A 19674-nucleotide genomic window follows, 5' to 3' on the forward strand; every position below is an offset into this window, starting at 1 on the left:
TCCCCAAATGCCGGCAACAGGCAGGGCTGGGCCAGGCTGAAGCCGGGAGCCCAGAATTCTAACCAAGACTCCCGTGTGGGGGCACCTGAGCCATCGCCTGCTGCCTCCCAGGACACGCATTAGCGGGAAGCTGGATCAGAAGCGGAGCAGCCAGCACTCAGACCAGGCACCGCCACCCGGGACGTGGGCATCCCAAGCAGCCACTGAAGCTACTGCCCCAATGCCCCCGGCACCGCCATCGCTCACCCCACTATTAGGCCACTGTCCTTCTATACTTTTCCGAATGGTTCTGCATGCAATTTTCCTGTAAAATTGTCTTTTTTAATAATAACCGAGCTAGTTAACACGGTAAAGTGCAAACGCGCACTGAGGGAACGCTCCTCAGTCAGAAGTTTTCCCTGCTGAGCGCCGCCGGGTGGGAGAACACGGCTGCTCAGCCCCGGAGAGGGGAGGACACGCGTGGGCAACCGCGGGCAGGAGCTGCCCAGACAAGGCACAAGCGGCCGAACACAGCCCCGCCAGGGAGGCACTGCGGGACCCTGGCCAGCGGTGCCACACGCTCACGACCGCCTGACGCAAAGGTGAGGGAGCCCTCCCAGTGGCCGAGCCGTGGCCCGCGAGCTGGCCGGCAGTGCTGCAAGCCACACCGGGACGGGCCTCACCCTGCGGAGCCCGCCAACCAGGAGGCGGTGGCGCAGGCTCTCCTGGTATTTTAAAGCTCAGAGTCGAGGCATTTTTTTACAGTTTGGCAGAGGCCACACATCACATGGCCCATCTATAGTCTGCCCTAACTTCTCCACTTCCAGACGTGGAACTGCGACCCTCTGCCCTGTCATTACACATGCAGCCAACATCACCCTCACCTCTGACTCACATCCTGTGCCTGGAAAGGGTCCCCACACACAGAGCAGGCCACTGGTACAGCCCTCGAGGTCACAAGACACCAACCATCTCCTGTTACCGATGAGAGAACAAACATGCCACAGTGGTGTCACACACACACACACACACACACACGTCCCTCACAGAACCTGTCGTTTGCTGAGTGCCAATGACACAGCGTATTTCACCGCAAACACTCAAGGCGAAGCCACGGCCTCCCTGGAATGTCCCGACGGGAGCCAGGCGTCCACGACGGCTGGAATGAAGACTCTGAGGCTCTGTCTAACCCTGGGCGCGGAGACCCTGCCATCAGTGTCCTCTGCTGCCTGCAGGTGCCCCAGAGCCGACAGACGCGGCCTCAGCATCACTCTGGGCACCGCCCCCACCCTCCCCACGCCAGGGCGTGAGCACCACGAGGCAGAGGGCCTGCTTCGTTCCGGTCGCTCACTGCTCTACCCCTGGGGCCTGAGTGATGACCACAGCTGCTCAGGATGGCGACCACACGGTCTCCGCCCCTCGGAACGCATGTTCCCCGCTTCCTTCTTCCAAGAAACGGGTGTGCGAGGTCACGGGGCACACACCCCCTCGGACGAGGACAGCGACTCAAGGACGCTGCCGCTGACCTACCCGTGATGCCTGCGCAGTCTCAAGGAGCTGAGGGCAGGGCCCAGAACAATCCCAGCATTCTCTGACGGCCGCAGCTCTGACAAGGGGCGCACCTTGATCGTCTACAGAGTGACAGGTAAGCACCAAGCGGCAGGTGCGTGGCGCAGGGTCACGCTGCCACCTGGACACCCACGTGGCTGCTCGGAGTACCTGCTTGGGCTCCCAGCGCCTCCGCTGCTAATCCAGCTTCCTGCTACCGCACAGCCTGACCGGCAGAACAGGACGCACCACGTCAGTGGCTCCAGCCGGAGGCCTGGGCTCTTGGTTTTGGCCTGGCCCAGCCCCGGCTGTTGAGGGTATTTGGGAAGTGAACCAGCAAATGGAAGACCCCTTTCTCTCTCTTTCAAATAAAATGAAAATAAATAAATAAAATGTTTAAAGAGGAGAAAAATAAGTAAAATGTTACCTGAATTATCAACGATTTGGAGTCTCTCACAGATCCACCTGCTGATTTACACGGTTTTCCTTTGATCTTGCACTCCTTTGAAAATGTCTTCAAAGTGTCTTCAAATTCAGCAAAGTCTAAATACTACAAGAGAGAACACAATCAGCAACTTCTCAGCAATAAAATAAATAATCCATTTTTAAGATGGGCAAAAGGCCCACGCAGACATTTCTCCAGAGACACACAGAAGGCCAGCAGGTACGGGGAAAGGCATCCACACGGCTACCCATCAGGGAAAGGCCAGGCGAAGCCACAGTGAGCGCTCCCTCACACCTGCTGTTAGACAGACAAAGATGACGCTGTCAGCACAGCGGCAGAGACACGGGCTCTCAGCCACTGCGGGCGGGAACGGAGCAGCGACAGTCAACATGGACAGCTCCGTGCAGGTTCTTCAAAAAACTGAACACACAACTACCACACAACGCTACCAATCTGCTTCTGGGACGAGCAGGAAATAAAGTCCATGTTTCAAAGCTTCCCTGTACTCCCATGTTCACCAAAGCATTGCTCACGACATCCAATGCATGGAAGCGATCTAAATGTCTGTCAACAGAGAAATTAATAAAAAAAAAAAAATGCAGTGGGTATGTGGGAAGTATTGCAGAAAGTTTGTAGACAATGGGATTGAAAGGTGTGTTTATATTGTGGCTGTGTCTGCTACAGGAGTTGACTGGTGCTCCCGGGTCCTGCCACAGAGTGCCCTGTCACATAGTCCATCCTCCTACCCTCTGTATAGTGTATCAGAGTGCCCTGTCACACACAGTCCATCCTCCTACCCTCTGTATAGTGTATCAGAGTGCCGTGTCACACACAGTCCATCCTCCTACCCTCTGTATAGTGTATCAGAGTGCCCTGTCACATAGTCCATCCTCCTACCCTCTGTATAGTGTATCAGAGTGCCGTGTCACACACAGTCCATCCTCCTACCCTCTGTATAGTGTATCAGAGTGCCCTGTCACACACAGTCCATCCTCCTACCCTCCCATGTCCTGTATCAGTGCCCTGTCACACACAGTCCCTGCTCCCAGCTTCCAGTCCAGCTTCCTGCTGATGTGCACCCTGGCTGTTGGGTCCCTGTCATCCACATGGGACAACCAAAATCAGACTAAGCTCTGGATTCCTGCCTTCTGCCTGGCCTAGTGCTAGCCACTGTGGGCCTTTGGGGATGTACCAGCAGATGGAAGATCTCTGTTTGGATTAGTTTGACTGTGGTGATCATTTTTACAATATACACATATATCAATACATCAAGTTCTACATCTTTAATGAATATATTTTTGTTCAATTATAACTAAACAAAAGGAATGGAAACATATAGACACTTTTCTGCTGTAACATCTACACATACTTTCTTTGATACAACTGTACCAGCTAAATATTATCACCAATTTATGATGAGGTTAGTGAACTTCATTTTTGGGAGGAGTAATTTAGGATCCTGCTATGAATTTACTAATCAGTGCAGAAATTACAGATGGGGCCAGTGTTATAGCATCGTGGGTAAAGCCACCGCCTGCCATGCTGGCACCAGATCCAGTTCCCTACTAATGGCCTGAGTGTCTGGGCCCCTGCTACCCATGCGGGAGACACTGATGAAGCTCCTGGCTCCCGGCTTCAGCCTGGCCCAGCTCCAGCTACTGTGGCCATCAGGGGAGGGAACCAGCAGCTGGAAGACCTCTGTCTCTCCCTCTTTCTATGATTCATGCTTTCAAATAAATAAATACATCTTAAAAAAGAAAACAACAGAAAATAAAATGCTGTGAGTAGAAGTCTGAAAAAGGCAAGAGTGACCGGCACAAGGCCTGATAGCTTTGGGCCTGCCTGGTCCCTGGGAATTCGCCACCTGGCACAGAGTCAGAAATAGCACCGACCACTGCCACCAGGAAAAGACAGCTCAGTAACAGAGGAGCAGGGAGCGGGTGCTTAACCCAGAGGTGACGATGCCCACGTGCCCTGCTGGAGTGCCTGGGTTCAGTCACAGCTCTGGCCCTGGCCCCAGCTGTAATGTACGTTTCAGGAGTGAATCAGCAGTGGGAAGCTCTGTGTATCTCTCTGCCTCTGGAAAATAAAACTTAAAAAACAAAAATAGATAACCACAGTCAGTGTTGCCAGCTCCCTTCTGGCGGGGCATCACCACCACCCGCCTCTGGAAACGCGTGCGCTACACGGGTCGCCTTTCTCTGCCCTCCTTCTCAGCCCACGCTGGTCGCACCTCTCTCTGCCTGCCTGTTCTGTGGCTGTGGCCGTGTCCCCAGGCCCAGCCCACAACCCTCGGCTGTGACAGCTTTAGGAGTTCATTCACCAGCATACCCACAAATGCCCCAGCCCCACTCTGCTGCCATGTCTCTGGAGGCCCAACAGTTCAATCACATGGTAAACCAGCCACCGCTTCGTGCCAGCAGCCCAAGGCGTGGGTCCCACTCTAAAAGTTTTTGGTGGCCGGCGCCGTGGCTCAATAGGCTAATCCTCCACCTTGCGGCGCCGGCACACCGGGTTCTAGTCCCGGTTGGGGCGCCGGATTCTGTCCCGGTTGCCCCTCTTCCAGGCCAGCTCTCTGCTATGGCCAGGGAGTGCAGTGGAGGATGGCCCAGGTGCTTGGGCCCTGCACCCCATGGGAGACCAGGAAAAGCACCTGGCTCCTGGCTCCTGCCAGGATCAGCGCGGTGCGCCGGCTGCAGCGGCAGCCATTGGAGGGTGAACCAACGGCAAAGGAAGACCTTTCTCTCTCTGTCTCTCTCTCTCACTGTCCACTCTGCCTGTCAAAAAAAAAAAAAAAAAAAAAAGCTTTTGGTAAGGACTAACTTTGTGGTGTAGTGGGTAAAGCTGCCACCCGCTGGCATCCCATATTGGCACAGGTTCGTCTCAGCTGCTCCACTTCAGATCCAGCTCACTGCTATGGCCTGGGAAAGCAGCAGAAGATGGCCCAAGTCCTTGGGCACCTGCTTCCTCAAGGGAGACCCGGAAGAAGCTCCTGGCTCCTGGTTCAGATCGGCACAGCTTCAGCCGTTGCAGCCATCTGGGGAGTGAACCAGTGGACAGAAGACCTCTTTCTCTTCCTCTTTCTCTCTCTCTGTAACTCCTCCAAATAAATAATATAAATCTAAATAAATAGATAAATAAAAGTTTTAAGTGGGGCCAGCATTGTGGCTATTGGGTAAAGCTGCTGCCTGCGATGCCGGCATCCCATATGGGTGTCGGTTCGAGTTCCAGCTGCTCCACTTCCCATCCAGCTCCCTGGAAGCAGCAGCAGATGGCCCACGTGCTTGGAAGACGACACCCACGTGGGAGACCTGAAGAAGCTGCTGGCTCCTGGCTTCAGATCGGTGCAGCTCCGGCTACTGTGGCCAGTCGGGGAGTGAACCAGCGGGTGGAAGACCTCTCTGCCTCTCCTTCAACTCTTTCAAACAAATAAATAAATCTTAAAAAAAAAAAGATTTCAGCTTAGTTATAAAAACAAAATATAAAACGCACGGAAGAGAGACGGCAGCCCCAGTGTAACAGAGAAAGAGACATAGCACAGGGCACGGAGGACTGGCTGCGGGCGGAAGCCAAGCCCTGGGGTCTCTCCGGTGACGTCATCTGGCACAGCACACTCACCTCTTTCACTATGCCGAGTAATTCCGACTCGTGAGCCAGAATATCGCCCATGGTAGACCGGTCCCGGCACGTCTCACGGCACAGTCTCTACGAGACAAAAACACCAGGCAAAAGTTTCAGTTCCAAACTCCTGGGAGTCACCGCGGCTGTCGTGGGGGCAGGTACCAGCCCCCGGCGAGGCCCGTGTCCTGATCCAGCCGCTGACCTCCAACACGGACCCCGACCTGGATCATCCGGCGGCCTGCTAATCCTGGGGGGCGGCAGGAGACGGGCGGGACGTGACAAGCACTCCCGGCCACTGCAGGCTCTGGAGATGGAGAAAGGAGCATGAGCCGAGGGTGGCGGGCAGCACCAGACACTAGAAAAGGTAGGGAACCACAGAGTCTCCCCCAGGGCGCCCAGGCGACACCGCGCTGCTAGCCCAGGGAGACCCTGTTCCAAGTTCCGCCCTCCACCCCAGAACAGAATAAACGGGGTGGGGGTGGGGGTGGGGGCCTGCTCGGAGCCACTGAGTCCACAGCAAGTCATTACAGCAGCACTGGGCAAGGCAACAGCCCACGCCAAGAGCAAACCTCGCTGCTCTCCCCGCCTGCCCCGCCCCGGGGGCGCCCAGAGCGGCCACTGTGCGGCTGCCCCCAGCCCCAGGGGGATGAAAACGTGCAGAGGCTAAGGAGCCACGCCGTTCTCCGGCCCTGAGCCAAGGCACGCCGTGGACACGGAGGGCCTGGTTTCACTGACAAAACAGAGAACCGGTCAGCTTCTCCCCTGGCTCTCAGAACACACGAGGCTGCAGCCTCACAGCCTCCTGCCCTACGTTTGATTCAGATTAGCCTGGGGTTCATTCAGCAGTTAATCTTAGGAATCCTGGCAGGTTACAGGCTGTGCGGCACGCCCACGTCCCACGTCCGGGGCCTGGCACTGCTTCTAGCACGCAGCCTGGGAGGTAGCGGGCGATGGCTCCGGCACTTAGGGCCCTTCCAGACTGAGAACCTGGCTCCCGGCTTCAGCCTGGCCCAGTCCTGGCTGCTGCAGGCATTTGAGGAGGAAACCAGCAGATGGAAGACGGATATATCACGCCGTCACTCAGCTTTCAGATAAAAATGAAAATCAACTTTTTAGAAAGATTTTATTTATTTGAAAGGCAGAGTTACAGAGTGAAAGGGAGACAGAGATGGGGAGGGAGAGAGAAAAAGAGGGAGAAACACACACAGGGGAGGGAGAGAAGGAGAGAGGGAGAGAGAGAGAGAGAGATCTCCCATCTGCGGGTTCACTCCCCCAAGCAGCCACAACAGCCAGGACTGGGCCAGGAACTCCATCCAGTCTGCCACGTGGGTGCCGGGGTCCTAGCACTTGTGCCATCTTCTGTTGTTTTCCCAGGCGCATTAGCAGGGAGCTGGATGGGAAGAGGAGCAGCTGGGACCTGAACCCGCACTCATGTGTGACATAACATCAGCCCCAGAAAATAAACTTCTGAAAAAACTGGTAACTTCCTGCCATGCGCTCCCTCTGTCTCTCGTCCAGCGGCCCTGGGGCAGGATCTGCCCACCTCTGCGTCAGTGCTCCCCGCATTCTCGGGGGCTGCCCCTCCCCGCTGCAGGGCCCCCCTCCGCGTGAGTGCTCCCTGCATTCTCAGGGACTGCCCCTCCCCCGCTGCAGGGGCCCCCCTCCGCGTCAGTGCTCCCTGCATTCTCAGGGACTGCCCCTCCCACGCTGCAGGGGCCCCCCTCCACGTCAGTGCTCCCTGCATTCTCAGGGACTGCCCCTCTCCCGCTGCAGGGGCCCCCTGCAGCGCCATCACCTCCCAGGTGAGGATCAGAAGCCCAGTTCTCAGAGCCCAGCACAGCTTGGGGTCCTCACTCTGCCGCCTGTTCTAGAGACCGAGCCGCACTGGCCACCAGCGGTGGACATCGCTAGACATCGCTGGCACTCTGCTGAACCTGCAGTCACCCACATCCTGAAGCCACCTCCCAGGGGAGACTGGCCCTGCCCGCCCTGAGCCCTGGGCTGCGGAGACCACCAGCAGGTGTAAACGCCCCTTGGGTCACGTGTCTGCCCCACACCCCCCCCCCCCCGGCCGGGGCTCCCCATGCCAGGAGGCGGACTCCAGCGAGGACCCCTGTTCCCTGGCGCTCCCAGTGCCTGGCCTGGGGCCTGGCACGCGGAGGAGCGCACACTGCTTCAGATGCGATGGACATCACACAAGCAAGGGACGGACAGCTGCTGTGAGAACACCCACCTGGCCGGCCCGTCTCCGCACCAACCACCAGCCCAGACCCCTCCCAGCAGGCCTGCCCCCCGCCCCTCAGGTTCTCAGCTCTCCCCACCTCCCCAGCAAACCCGACTCCGCATTCAAACCAAACTTAGTGCACACCTCACCTCCCTCAGGAAGCCCTCCAGGATCCTCCCCAAGGCCATTCCGTCTCCCCTGGGGACCTCTGCACCCTACGTCTGCTTCCACTGCTTTAGTTACAACCCTGCTTGCAGAGACAGAGGGCTGTGTTTCCATTTTGTGTCCCCAGAACCTAGCAGAGGGTCTGGTCGGCAACACTGGCACCCAAGACATCAGGAGAAGAAATAAAGCCCAAACGGAGAGAACAGAAATTTTTTTGAAGCCCTGCAATAACAGGTCAAAGGAAAACACTTTGTTTTTAAGGACCTGAGCCCCTTCCAACCTCGGGACCACTGCGCGCACCGCTGTCGCTGCCTGGAACACTCTCCCGCCCTTTCTTTACCCAGCCACCCCACGCCTAATAAATAAATGTTTCTTTCTTCGAGAAGTCCCCTGTGAGCAGTCTGGATTCTGCTGTGACCAACTGTCCCTGAGTATGTGGCACCATCGGGTACTCTATTCCCCGGGAAGTCTTAGCAATTACAGCATTTTCTCTTTGTATCATAATGGGTGTGGTGCCCTCGGGGCCTTGCTGCACGTGCAGAACGCGGTCCGTAATCTTCCCGGCAAACCCGAGAGGCACCCGGCACTTGCATTCTCCTCTTCCAGCCCCCCACAGCAGGTGCCGGGCGGCAGGGCGCCAACTGCCTTTCACCACCGGCACAGTCGGACCCCGCGCCGCAGCCACCTGGGATGCCGGTCTCACTGATGCCGCCACACCTGTGCACGCAGACACGCGAGAAACTGGTCAGCCCCGCTGGAGGCTGGCAATGGCAGCTCCCTCGCGGGTACACTAGCCGGGCGAGAGGCCTCCGGGTGGCCGGATAAGGGGTCGGCTGCGGGGCTTGCACCCCGCCTGTGCACAGATCACGGGGACGCCTGGGCAGCTGATGGACACTGAGGCAGCCGCTGGCCTCCTTCAAGTCGGGCCACCTGCAGCGGAGCTCAGGGAGGACCCGCGGGGAGCAGCCGGGCCTGCCCCTGGGATGCCCAGGCGGCCGCCGCGGGCCCTCGCGGGAGTCAGAGGCTGGACGTCCAGCACGCGAGCAGCGGAGCCGCCCAGGGCGAGGGGCCAGCGGAGCCTCGGCCCTCCGGCAGCGGGACGTCGGGCTCCCGGGCCCGGCCCCCCCAGCCCCCCCAGGACACCAGCTTACCTCGCCGCCCAGCCGCGGGATCTGCGCGGACCCCGCCCGGCAGCCGCCTCGCCTGCCGTCACCCGGGCAACCGCCGCCGCCAGCCGGCGTCACGTGAGGCGGCGCAGCCAATGGCGCAGCGCGCGGCCGGCGCGGAGCCGCCTGGGAGGAGAGCCGGGTGCCCCCGCCCCCGCGAAGTGAGGATGCGCAGTCCTGTGGGCCGACCGGGGGTCAGCGCGGTGGGGGGGTCCCCACGTCCCCGGAGTCGCCGTTCAGTCGTTCATTCCCACAAAAGGTAGCGCCGGGCGCCGTCGTGGCCCTGACCGAGAGCGCGGAACAGGCCAGGAGGGGACAGCGTCGCGTTCTGGAGCGAGGCCCCGAGGGACCCGGGGCCACCTGACTAAAGTGACGCCCAGGACCTGGTTTTAGAAATAAAAGCGGGGTGCCGATCCCGCTTCTCTGTACTTGGCTCTTGGGACCTGAAGTTCGCCAGCCCTGGATGGGCACCTGCTGCTCGCCCACCTCTGGACTGGAGGAGACCTGGGGCGTGGACTTGGATGCCTCCCCCCAAGAAGGTGGAGACCAGCGAGGCCGGAGACCCGGGAGAGGGCTTGGAGTTGGTAGTGAGCTTGGCTTTGAAGGAGCCCAGAGCTGTTCGGCCGCCAGCTGCCCAGCCCGCAGTCCTGCCAGGACTCTCGTAAAACCCGAGCTTGTCCTCTGACCCAGGCTGTGCTTGGCAGGAAGTGAGTCCTCTGCCCTAAGCACCGTGGCTTGAAAATAAATCTTCTTGGGGCGGGCCGAGGCTGCGGCTCAGCATGGTAGGCGGCGGCCTGTGACACAGGTATCCCCCAGACTGGGACAACTGGCACCCCGTAACTGGCCCAGTTAACTGGAGGGCCAGTTAGAGTCCCGGCAGCTCCATTTCTGCTCGAGCTCCCTACTAAGGTGCCCAAGAAGGCAGAGGAAGACGGTGCAGGTGGTCGGGCCTGGCACCCATGTAGGGGACGGGACGGAGCTCCTGGCTGCTGCAGCCATCTGGGTAGTGCACCAGCCGATGGAAGATCACTGTCTCTCTCTGTCGCTCTGCCTTTCAAATGAATTTTAAATAAGTAAATCTCCCTGGAGATAATAATATCAGTTAATGTTTATTGTCAATGCTACAGTGTGCCGGGGTTGTCAGAATACAGGGCAGCTAGTTTTAAATTTCAGGTGAATTCTTAGATAAAGTGCATCCCGAATAGTGCCTTATGTCACTGTGCAGCGGGACGCCGTGTGCTTCTCTGTATTTGCTGCCTCTCAGTGCTCTGTGTGCCTGGGGCTGCTCAGTGCGTCCCAGCGATGGTTTTCTTGAATCCTCGCTCCGTGTCCCTGAGATGGGTCTGTCCTGCAGCGTTTTACCGATGGACGCTTTCCCACTGGGAAACAGCCACAGTGGGGAAGTCCTCCCACAGCTCTGTGTCCCGGGAAGCAGCTGTGGAGGAGAGTGGCCTCCCACCTGTGACTCGGGGAACGCGCCGTCCGCCGCGTCCCGCTTTCCCAGGAAGACTCACGGTGACCACCCCCAGCTGAGCACAGGCCTGTCTCCCGCCTGAACCTGCCGACACGGCCACAGGCCGACCTTTCAGCTCCCCAGCTTCGTCTCTCGGTTGACTAGCTGAGATTAGAACTGTTTGTCCATCTGTCCCCCCAAACTAGCTGGACGCAGATTGGAACATCCCCTGTTCAGCTAATCAACTAACACTTCCCCGATTGTAAACCAGCCCAGCCGCCCATCACCCCGCCTGTAACCCCTCTGCCCCTCCCTGAACAAGTCTTAAGGGGAGTCCCCCTCTCTTTTGTGCAGGTGGGGGTGCTTGTCCCGTTGTAATAGCCTGAATGAGTCTTCTTGCATGTCTGGGTTTGGACAAGATGAACAAGCCATCACCTGCAATCCAGCATCACTTCTCCGAGCGCCCTCGGCTGGGGAAACCAGGACTAAACAGAGCACTGTGCCTCTGAACCACAGTGGGCCCCCCTGCTCTTGCGTTGCCTCCAAGTGCATTAGAGGACGCCCAGATGTGGACTGCTGGGGACGCTTGGTGCCCAGGAAAATCCACACACATCTGGTGTCAGAGCGAAAGTCTGTGTTGAGTGGGTGAGAGTAGTTTTCCCAAAGCGGGATACACACACTGCCAACGGGCCCAAGACGACATTCTAAAAGGTTTCATTGTAAGAATTTCAGGGGCTGGCATTGTGGAGTAGTGGGTAAAGCCACCACCTGCAGTGCCAGCCTCCCGTATGGGAGCTGGTTCAAGACTGGGCTGCTCCAGCTCTCTGCCAATGGCCTGGGAAAAGCAGCAGCAGATGGCCCAAGTGCTTGGGTCACTGCCACCCACATGGGAGACCCAGATGAAGCTCCTGACTCCTGGCTTCAGACTGGCCCAGCCCCAGCCATCTGAAGAGTGAACCAACAGCTAGAGGACCTCTCTCTCTCTCTTTTCTCTCTTTCAAATAAATTTCAAGCACACATGACAGCGGCGATTAGTTTAACGACTCCCTATAAAGCCATCACTCAGATCCCAGGATTAGCGAGACACTGCCACGAGGAAAACGCAAGCTCAGACTGAATCTCTGAATCCTCAGGACACTTGGCCAACACCTTCAGCTCCCGCACAACACCAAAGGGATGCCGAGGTCTGCATCTGGGGGTGCCAGGGCGCACCTGAGTCTCCCACAGTGGGCAGCCGTGAGGGTGCCCAGCCCCGAGCACCCCAGGGTGGGAGGCCTGGCATCTCTGAGGATGCTGCCCACGAGTGAACTCGGCCTTGCAGCCACGGCAGGCACCGCCCGGCTGCGAGAAGGCAAAGAGCCTCCGCCACAGGCAGAGAGAGAGAGAGAGAGCTGGTGAATGTCACCCCCTGGACTGTGGGATGGGTGGAGCCTCTGAATTAAGCCCAGGGAGCCCGACGCTCCCAAAGTGGGCAGCCAGCTCCAGGAAGCTCAGGCTGCCCCATCTGGGAGCACCTGCAGGGGGCGGCTCAGACCGGGAGCCTGTCTGTGATCTAGTCTGTGACTATCAAATGTGAAACCAAGAGATGAATTACGCCAAAATGCACTTCGGCCAAAGAGATTTCCTCCCAGGACAGTTGAGTTTTGGTCACCGCTGAAAACTCGCGATGTGTGGGGGGATTCAGATCCCCCCGGTTTCCTGGCTCAAGTTCCCCTGGGCCGGGGGGGAAACTGTGGCCTGGGGTCTCCCAAGGGCTGCTGCCCCTCCAGGACCACTTCCCAGAGTGGTCTCCATCACAAGGCAGGTGTTGATGGAAAGCACACTGGGTGGTAACGCCCAGCTCCCGGGGCAGCTGGGGGTGGGCAGAGGAGCTGGGCGGCCTGGACCTGGAGTGCCCACAGCCGGCACCGTGGCCTGGAGTGTGTGAGTCACAGCACAGCCCAGCAGTCCTGTGGCCTGCATGAGGATCCCCACAAGACCCAGGCCTTGAAAGGGATTTTTGGAAGAGCCAGCCTGGACGGTCCCTAAGCCAGCTCACGTCACGGGATCGGTGGGGCTCTGGATCGTGCCAGCAGTCTCTGAAGATTTGCAGCGAGAACCAGCACTCATTTCTTTCTTTTTCTTTTCTTTTTTTTTTTTAACAGGCAGAGTGAACAGTGAGAGAGACAGAGAGAAAGGTCTTCCTTTGCCGTTGGTTCACCCCCCCAACGGTCGCTGCGGCTGGCGCACCGCGCTGATCCGAAGCCAGGAGCCAGGTGCTTCTCCTGGTCTCCCATGGGGTGCAGGGCCCAAGCACTTGGGCCATCCTCCACTGCACTCCCTGGCCACAGCAGAGAGCTGGCCTGGAAGAGGGGCAACCGGGACAGAATCCGGCGCCCCGACCGGGACTAGAACCTGGTGTGCTGGTGCCGCAGGCAGAGGATTAGCCTAGTGAGCCGCAGCGCCGGCCACCAGCACTCATTTCTAAGCAAGGCTAGAAACACACATTGCAGGGCGCAGGTGGTGGGATGTGGGCTTGAGCCGCCAGAGTAGGGGCTAACGTGACCCCGCTGGGGTGCTTCCTGCCAGGTGGGTACGCCCTGAGGACCAGCGAGGACATCTTGGGCCACCAGCCGTTCCTCCCTTGAGATTCTCACAGCTGTGCAGCACGGCGCCTCCCGGCCCAGACCCGTGTGACCGTAGGACAGTTGTGTTCAGACAGGTCCACATGTAGTGCAGAGTGCAGTGCGAGAGACAGAGTGTTCCCTGGGCGAACAGATACGTGATTCACTAATCTCGACAGTGAAAACGGGAATTCAGCGGGGCCGGCACTGCGGGGCAGTGCGCTAAACCACCCCTCCTGAGTTCCCAGTGCCAGTTCCAGTCCCGGCTGCCCCTGCTTCTGATCCAGACCCCTGCTGGGAAGGGAATGGAAGGTAGTCCAAGTACTTAGGCCCCGTCACCCACGTGGGAGACCAGGATGGAGTTCCAGACTCCAGCCTTGGCTGTCTGAGGAGTGCACCAGCTGCTGCAAGATCTCTCTCCCTCTCCCTCCCTCTCTCCCTCATCCCCTTCCCCTCTCCCTCTTCCTCTCTCTCCCTCTCCCCCCCACTCGGCTGGCACCATGGCTCACTTGGTTAATCCTCCGCCTGTGGCACTGCCATCCCATATGGGCTCTGGGTTCTAGTCCCAGTTGCCCCTTTTCCAGTCCAGCTCTCTGCTGTGGCCCGGGAAGGCAGTGGAGGATGGCCCAAGTGCTTGGGCCCTGCACACGCATGGGAGACCAGGAGGAAGCACCTGGCTCCTGGCTCATTAGGGGAGTGAACCAGGAAGGAAGACCTTTCTCTCTCTCTGTCTCTCTGTCTCTGTTTCTCTCTCTCTCTCTCACTGTCTAACTCTGCCTGTCAATTAAAACAATAATAATAAAAAGATATCTCTCTCTCTGTAACTCTGCCTTTCAAATAAGTAAAATAAATATTTTTAAAATGACTTCATGACCATGGAGGGTGCAGTTAAAGGCCCCTGCGCTGGCTGACCTTGAGGGCCAGACGGGACGTGGCCCCCCGTTCTGGCCTTGGGATGAAGCCTGGAGCCCTGGGCCTGGGGACCAGAGGACTCTGCGGACTGCTGGCCCAGCCCACCCAGCATGGGCAGCCTTGGGCCTCGGGTCCCGCCCGGCCAGCCGTGCCCGGTCTCTGCCCTCAGGCCGCCAGGCCCAGCAGACGGGGCAGGCCTGGCCGCTGCCAGTCCCGGACCTGCGCTCTGCTTCATTCCACCAGCTCCCGACGCAGGAGGGGCCTGCCGGGCGTTCAGCCAGCGGCCAAGGCTTGGACTGGGGCCCGGGAGGGTGGGGTCGGCTGGGGGTCTTGGGAGAGCGTTGGGGAGCGGGGAGCGGCCTGCCCAGCCAACCTGGCCCTGTGTGCCTCCACCTTCCCCAAGCGCTCACTTCCAGGAACCCGGACTCCCAACGCTGCCAGCCGGAGGTCAGGTCGGAGCAAGAGGTTCCCAGAAATAACCCGGGCTGCCGAGCGGGGCGTGGTCCCTCCCGGGAAGGAGGCAGCTCCCTGAGTCCTGGCCTCACCCCCAACAAAGGACACGGGGAGGACACAGGGGGAGGGCACACGGGGAGGACACAGGGGGAGGACACGGGGAGGGCACAGGGAGAGGACAGAAGGGGGAGGGCACAGGGGGAGGACACGGGGAGGACACAGGGGGAGGGCACGGGGAGGACACGGGGGGAGGGCACGGGGAGGACACGGGGGGAGGGCACACGGGGAGGACACAGAGGGAGGACATGGGGGAGGGCACGGGGGGAGGGCACAGGGGGAGGGCACGGGGGAGGGCACTGGGGGAGGGCACGGGGAGGACACGGGGGAGGGCACAGAGGGCGGGCACAGGGGGGAGGACACGGGGAGGACACGGGGGAGGGCACAGGGGGAGGGCACAGGGGAGGGCACGGGGGAGGACACTGGGGGAGGGCACAGGGGGGAGGACACGGGGAGGACACGGGGGAGGACATGAGGGGAGGACACAGGGGGAGGACACTGGGGGAGGACACTGGGGGAGGACACAGGGGGAGGGCACAGGGGGAGGGCACACGGGGAGGACACAGGGGGAGGACACTGGGGGAGAGGACACAGGGGGAGGACACGGGGGAGGACACTGGGGGAGGGCACAGGGGGACGGCACACGGGGAGGACACAGGGGGGAGGACACGGGGAGAGGACACAGGGGGAGGACACGGGGGGAGGACACGGGGAGGACACGGGGGAGGGCACGGGGGGAGGGCACGGGGGGAGGACACACGGGGAGGACACAGGGGGAGGGCACGGGGGGAGGACACTGGGGGAGGACACGGGGGAGGGCACGGGGGGAGGGCACAGGGGGAGGACACACGGGGAGGACACAGGGGGGAGGACACGGGGAGAGGACACAGGGGGAGGACACGGGGGGAGGACACTGGGGGAGGACACGGGGGAGGGCACGGGGGGAGGACACGGGGGAGGGCACACGGGGAGGACACAGGGGGGAGGACACGGGGAGAGGACACAGGGGGAGGACACGGGGGGAGGACACTGGGGGAGGACACGGGGGAGGGCACGGGGGGAGGGCACGGGGGGAGGACACACGGGGAGGACACAGGGGGAGGGCACGGGGGGAGGACACTGGGGGAGGACACGGGGGGAGGACACTGGGGGAGGACACGGGGGGAGGACACGGGGGGAGGACACGGGGGAGGACACGGGGGAGGACACAGGGGGAGGACACGGGGGAGGGCACAGGGGAGGGCACGGGGGAGGACACTGGGGGAGGACACGGGGGGAGGACACTGGGGGAGGACACGGGGGGAGGACACGGGGGGAGGACACGGGGGAGGACACGGGGGAGGACACAGGGGGAGGACACGGGGGAGGGCACAGGGGAGGGCACGGGGGAGGACACTGGGGGAGGGCACAGGGGGGAGGACACGGGGAGGAAACGGGGGAGGACACAGGGGGGAGGACACGGGGGGAGGACACGGGGGAGGACACGGGGGAGGGCACAGGGGGAGGGCACAGGGGAGGGCACGGGGGAGGACACTGGGGGAGGGCACAGGGGGAGGACACGGGGAGGAAACGGGGGAGGACACAGGGGGGAGGACACGGGGGGAGGACACGGGGGAGGACACGGGGGAGGGCACAGGGGGAGGGCACAGGGGAGGGCACGGGGGAGGACACTGGGGGAGGGCACAGGGGGAGGACACGGGGAGGAAACGGGGGAGGACACAGGGGGGAGGACACGGGGGAAGGATACGGGGGGAGGGCACAGGGGGGAGGACACGGGGGAGGACACGGGGGGAGGACACGGGGGAAGGATACGGGGGGAGGGCACAGGGGGAAGGACACGGGGAGGAAACGGGGGGAGGGCACAGGGGGGAGGACACGGGGAGGAAACGGGGGAGGACACAGGGGGGAGGACACGGGGAGGGCACAGGGGGGAGGACACGGGGGAAGGACACGGGGGAGGACACAGGGGGAGGACACGGGGAGGACACGGGGGAGGACACGGGGGAGGGCACAGGGGAGGGCACAGGGGGGAGGACACGGGGAGGAAACGGGGGAGGCCACAGAGGGGAGGACACGGGGGAAGGATACGGGGGAGGACACAGGGGGAGGACACGGGGAGGGCACGGGGGAGGACACTGGGGGAGGGCACAGGGGAGGGCACAGGGGGGAGGACACGGGGAGGAAACGGGGGAGGCCACAGAGGGGAGGACACGGGGGAAGGATACGGGGGAAGGATACGGGGGGAGGGCACAGGGGGGAGGACATGGGGGAGGACACGGGGAGGGCACAGGGGGAGGACACAGGGGGAGGGCATGGGGGAAGGATACGGGGGGAGGACACGGGGGAAGGATACAGGGGAGGACATGGGGGGAGGGCACAGGGGAAGGACACGGGGGAGGACACATGGGGAGGGCACAGGGGGAGGACACAGAGGGAGGACACGGGGAGGGCACATGGGGAGGGCACAGGGGGAGGACACAGAGGGAGGACACGGGGGAGGACACAGAGGGAGGACACGGGGAGGGCACAGGGGGAGGGCACAGGGGGAGGACACGGGGGAGGACACATGGGGAGGGCACAGGGGGAGGACACAGAGGGAGGACACAGAGGGTGGACACGGGGAGGGCACAGGGGGAGGGCACAGGGGGAGAGCACAGGGGGAGGACACAGGGGGAGGGCACAGGGAGGACACGGGGAGGGCACAGGGGAAGGATCCGGGGGGGGAGGACACTGGGGGAGGGCACAGGGGGAGGACACAGAGGGAGGACACAGGGGGAGGACACAGAGGGAGGACACGGGGAGGGCACAGAGGGAGGGCACAGGGGGAGGACACGGGGGAGGACACAGGGGAGGACACAGGGGGAGGGCACAGGGAGGACACGGGGAGGGCACAGGGGAAGGATCCGGGGTGGAGGACACTGGGGGAGGGCACAGGGGGAGGACACAGGGGAGGACACAGGGGGAGGACACGGAGGAGGGCACAGGGGGAGGGCACAGGGGGAGAGCACAGGGGGAGGACACAGGGGAGGACACAGGGGGAGGGCACAGGGAGGACACGGGGAGGGCACAGGGGAAGGATCCGGGGGGGAGGACACTGGGGGAGGGCACAGGGGGAGGACACAGGGGAGGACACAGGGGGAGGACACGGAGGAGGGCACAGGGGGAGGACACAGGGGGAGGGCACAGGGGGAGGGCACGGGGAGGACACAGGGGGAGAGCACAGGGGGAGGACACGGGGAGGACCCCCGCCCCGGGACAGCGGAGCCTGGAGCGCCCCTCTCAGCTCCCTCCAGGCGGAGGCCATGTCCGCCTCTCCACCACCTCAGGCTTGCTGGCCTTGAGACGGATAGTTCTTAGCTTAGTGTGTGAGCCTGCAGTGGGGGGTGCAGCAGAGCCCTTGTCCTCCCTGGAGCCCGGGGCCCCTAGGTTTGTGCTACAGCCTGCCCTTGACAGAAAGAGCGAGTGAGCGAGCGAGCAAGCGAGAGAGAGAGAGACTGTTCCATACACTGGTGCATTCTCCACGTGCCAGGAACCGCCAGGTCTGAGCCAGGCTGAAGCCTGGAGCCGGGATCTTCCCTCCCGGTCTCCCATGTTACTGCTCCCTGCTAGTGTGCGCCAGGGGAAGGAGCCAGTGGGCTCCAGTCCTTGGGTTCCTGCCACCCGTGTGGGAGCTCTGCAAAGGGTTCCAGGTCCCCAGGTAGGCGCTTTTTTTGCTGGAGCGTGTTTGCACTGGTCGCTTCACTTCAAGGCAGCTGTGGACCCCACAGTTTCCCTAGACAGAGCGGCCTCCCAGGCCCTCCCAGCCTGCCCTGGGGCAGCGCCTGAGCCAGAGGAGGAAAGGGAGGCGCCTGGACCACCAGCTACCCCTGTCTTCCTGGCGTGGGCCAGGGGAGCCAGGTGGGGTGGTCTTCCTCTGACTCCACACCTGGACCAGGTGCCAGATCCTAGGAGAAGTGCCAGAGGCAGAGACGCTGGTGCAGTGTGCGGAGCAGCAGCAGCTTGTCCGTGCTCAGAGGCTGGGGGTGCGGCTGGGAAGGTGACATCTCTCTCCCCGGCTTCCTCTTAGGAGAGCGCTGGCTGCCGTGAGCGCTTCGGGGCGACGCGGGGAGAGGAGCAGGCTGAGAGCCCGAGGCTGGGCCCTTGGCTCCCGAGCGCTGTGGAGGTGGGGGCTCTGGGGCTGACGGGAGTGCCACGGGGCCACGGGGATGCCAGCTGCGGAGTCAGGGAACCTGTAAGCGGGGTGCTGGCCGGGAGAGGGGCGAGGGGCCGGCTCCCGCGGGGCAGGACCTGGGCGTCGGAAGCATCCCGCGGTGGTGGATTGATCGCGGTGGAGTGTGCGATGCCGTGCCTCAGTTTCCCTTCTCCCCTGTCCCATCGTAATAAACCCCAACATTTTTTACCGGGACACCTACTGCTGAATGAGTCAACTCTGGCGAGGGAGTGTGGGCAGTTTCTGGGGCGTGGGGGCCCCAGGCCGGTCCTCCCCCGGCCTCCTTGCTGCTGGCTGTGACTCCCGGGCACTGTTTGCTGCACAGGAGGCCACGCTGGACCTGGAGGTGACCCTGGGCAAGGGGGCCCAGGCAGGGGCCTCTGTCTGTCTGTGGGGCACACCCCCAGCAGCTGCACACCACAGGGCTTCCCTCTGCCACGTTGAGAAGACCACAGGCCACAATGCAGGTGTCAGGATGGTTGGTTTCCTGCTGGAGGCTCTGAGGGAGGGGCTGTCCCCTGCCCCCTCTTGGCTTCTGGTGGCTGCTGGAGACCCTTGGCTGCAATGCTGCCCGCCTGCCCTCGATCATCATGGCCTCCCCGGTGGCGGGTCTCACTCACCTCTTAACCAGGGCAGCACTGGCTGGAAGGCCTACTCTACTCCAATATGGCCTCCTCTGGACTAATGACCCCCCCCACCCCCAGGATGCCGGAGTTCAGGGTGGAAATGAGTCTGGGGGACACCACGCTGTGCAGGCCATGCCACTACTGTAGCCACCCCCAGAGCTGCCCGTGACACCTGTACATTTACCTGTGTGTGCCCCGGGGAGTCTTGGTTG

The 19674-nt window shown here is 61.6% G+C and overlaps 1 protein-coding gene across 8 annotated transcripts in view; it reads right to left on the reverse strand.

Annotated features, from left to right (window-relative positions):
* ARMC9 (armadillo repeat containing 9) overlaps positions 1 to 9278 on the reverse strand; it is a 123883-nt gene extending 114605 nt beyond the window's left edge. For 6 of the 8 annotated variants that reach the window (XM_070070074.1, XM_070070072.1, XM_070070071.1 and 3 more), the window contains exons 1-3: positions 9134 to 9278; positions 5591 to 5677; positions 1955 to 2077 (exon numbers count right to left, since the gene is read on the reverse strand). In XM_070070074.1, the coding sequence (XP_069926175.1) occupies positions 1955 to 2077; positions 5591 to 5641 (174 nt within the window). In that variant the 5' untranslated portion in view covers positions 5642 to 5677; positions 9134 to 9278. Of the gene's footprint in view, positions 1 to 1954; positions 2078 to 5590; positions 5678 to 5795; positions 5968 to 9133 lie in introns of those variants that run through there. The other 2 variants (XM_051848089.2, XM_051848088.2) reach the window with 2 other exon arrangements.
* Between the last annotated feature and the right edge of the window lie 10396 nt (positions 9279 to 19674).

The sequence above is a fragment of the Oryctolagus cuniculus genome, chromosome 3, assembly GCF_964237555.1.
Source record: "Oryctolagus cuniculus chromosome 3, mOryCun1.1, whole genome shotgun sequence".
Taxonomy (NCBI): domain Eukaryota; kingdom Metazoa; phylum Chordata; class Mammalia; order Lagomorpha; family Leporidae; genus Oryctolagus; species Oryctolagus cuniculus.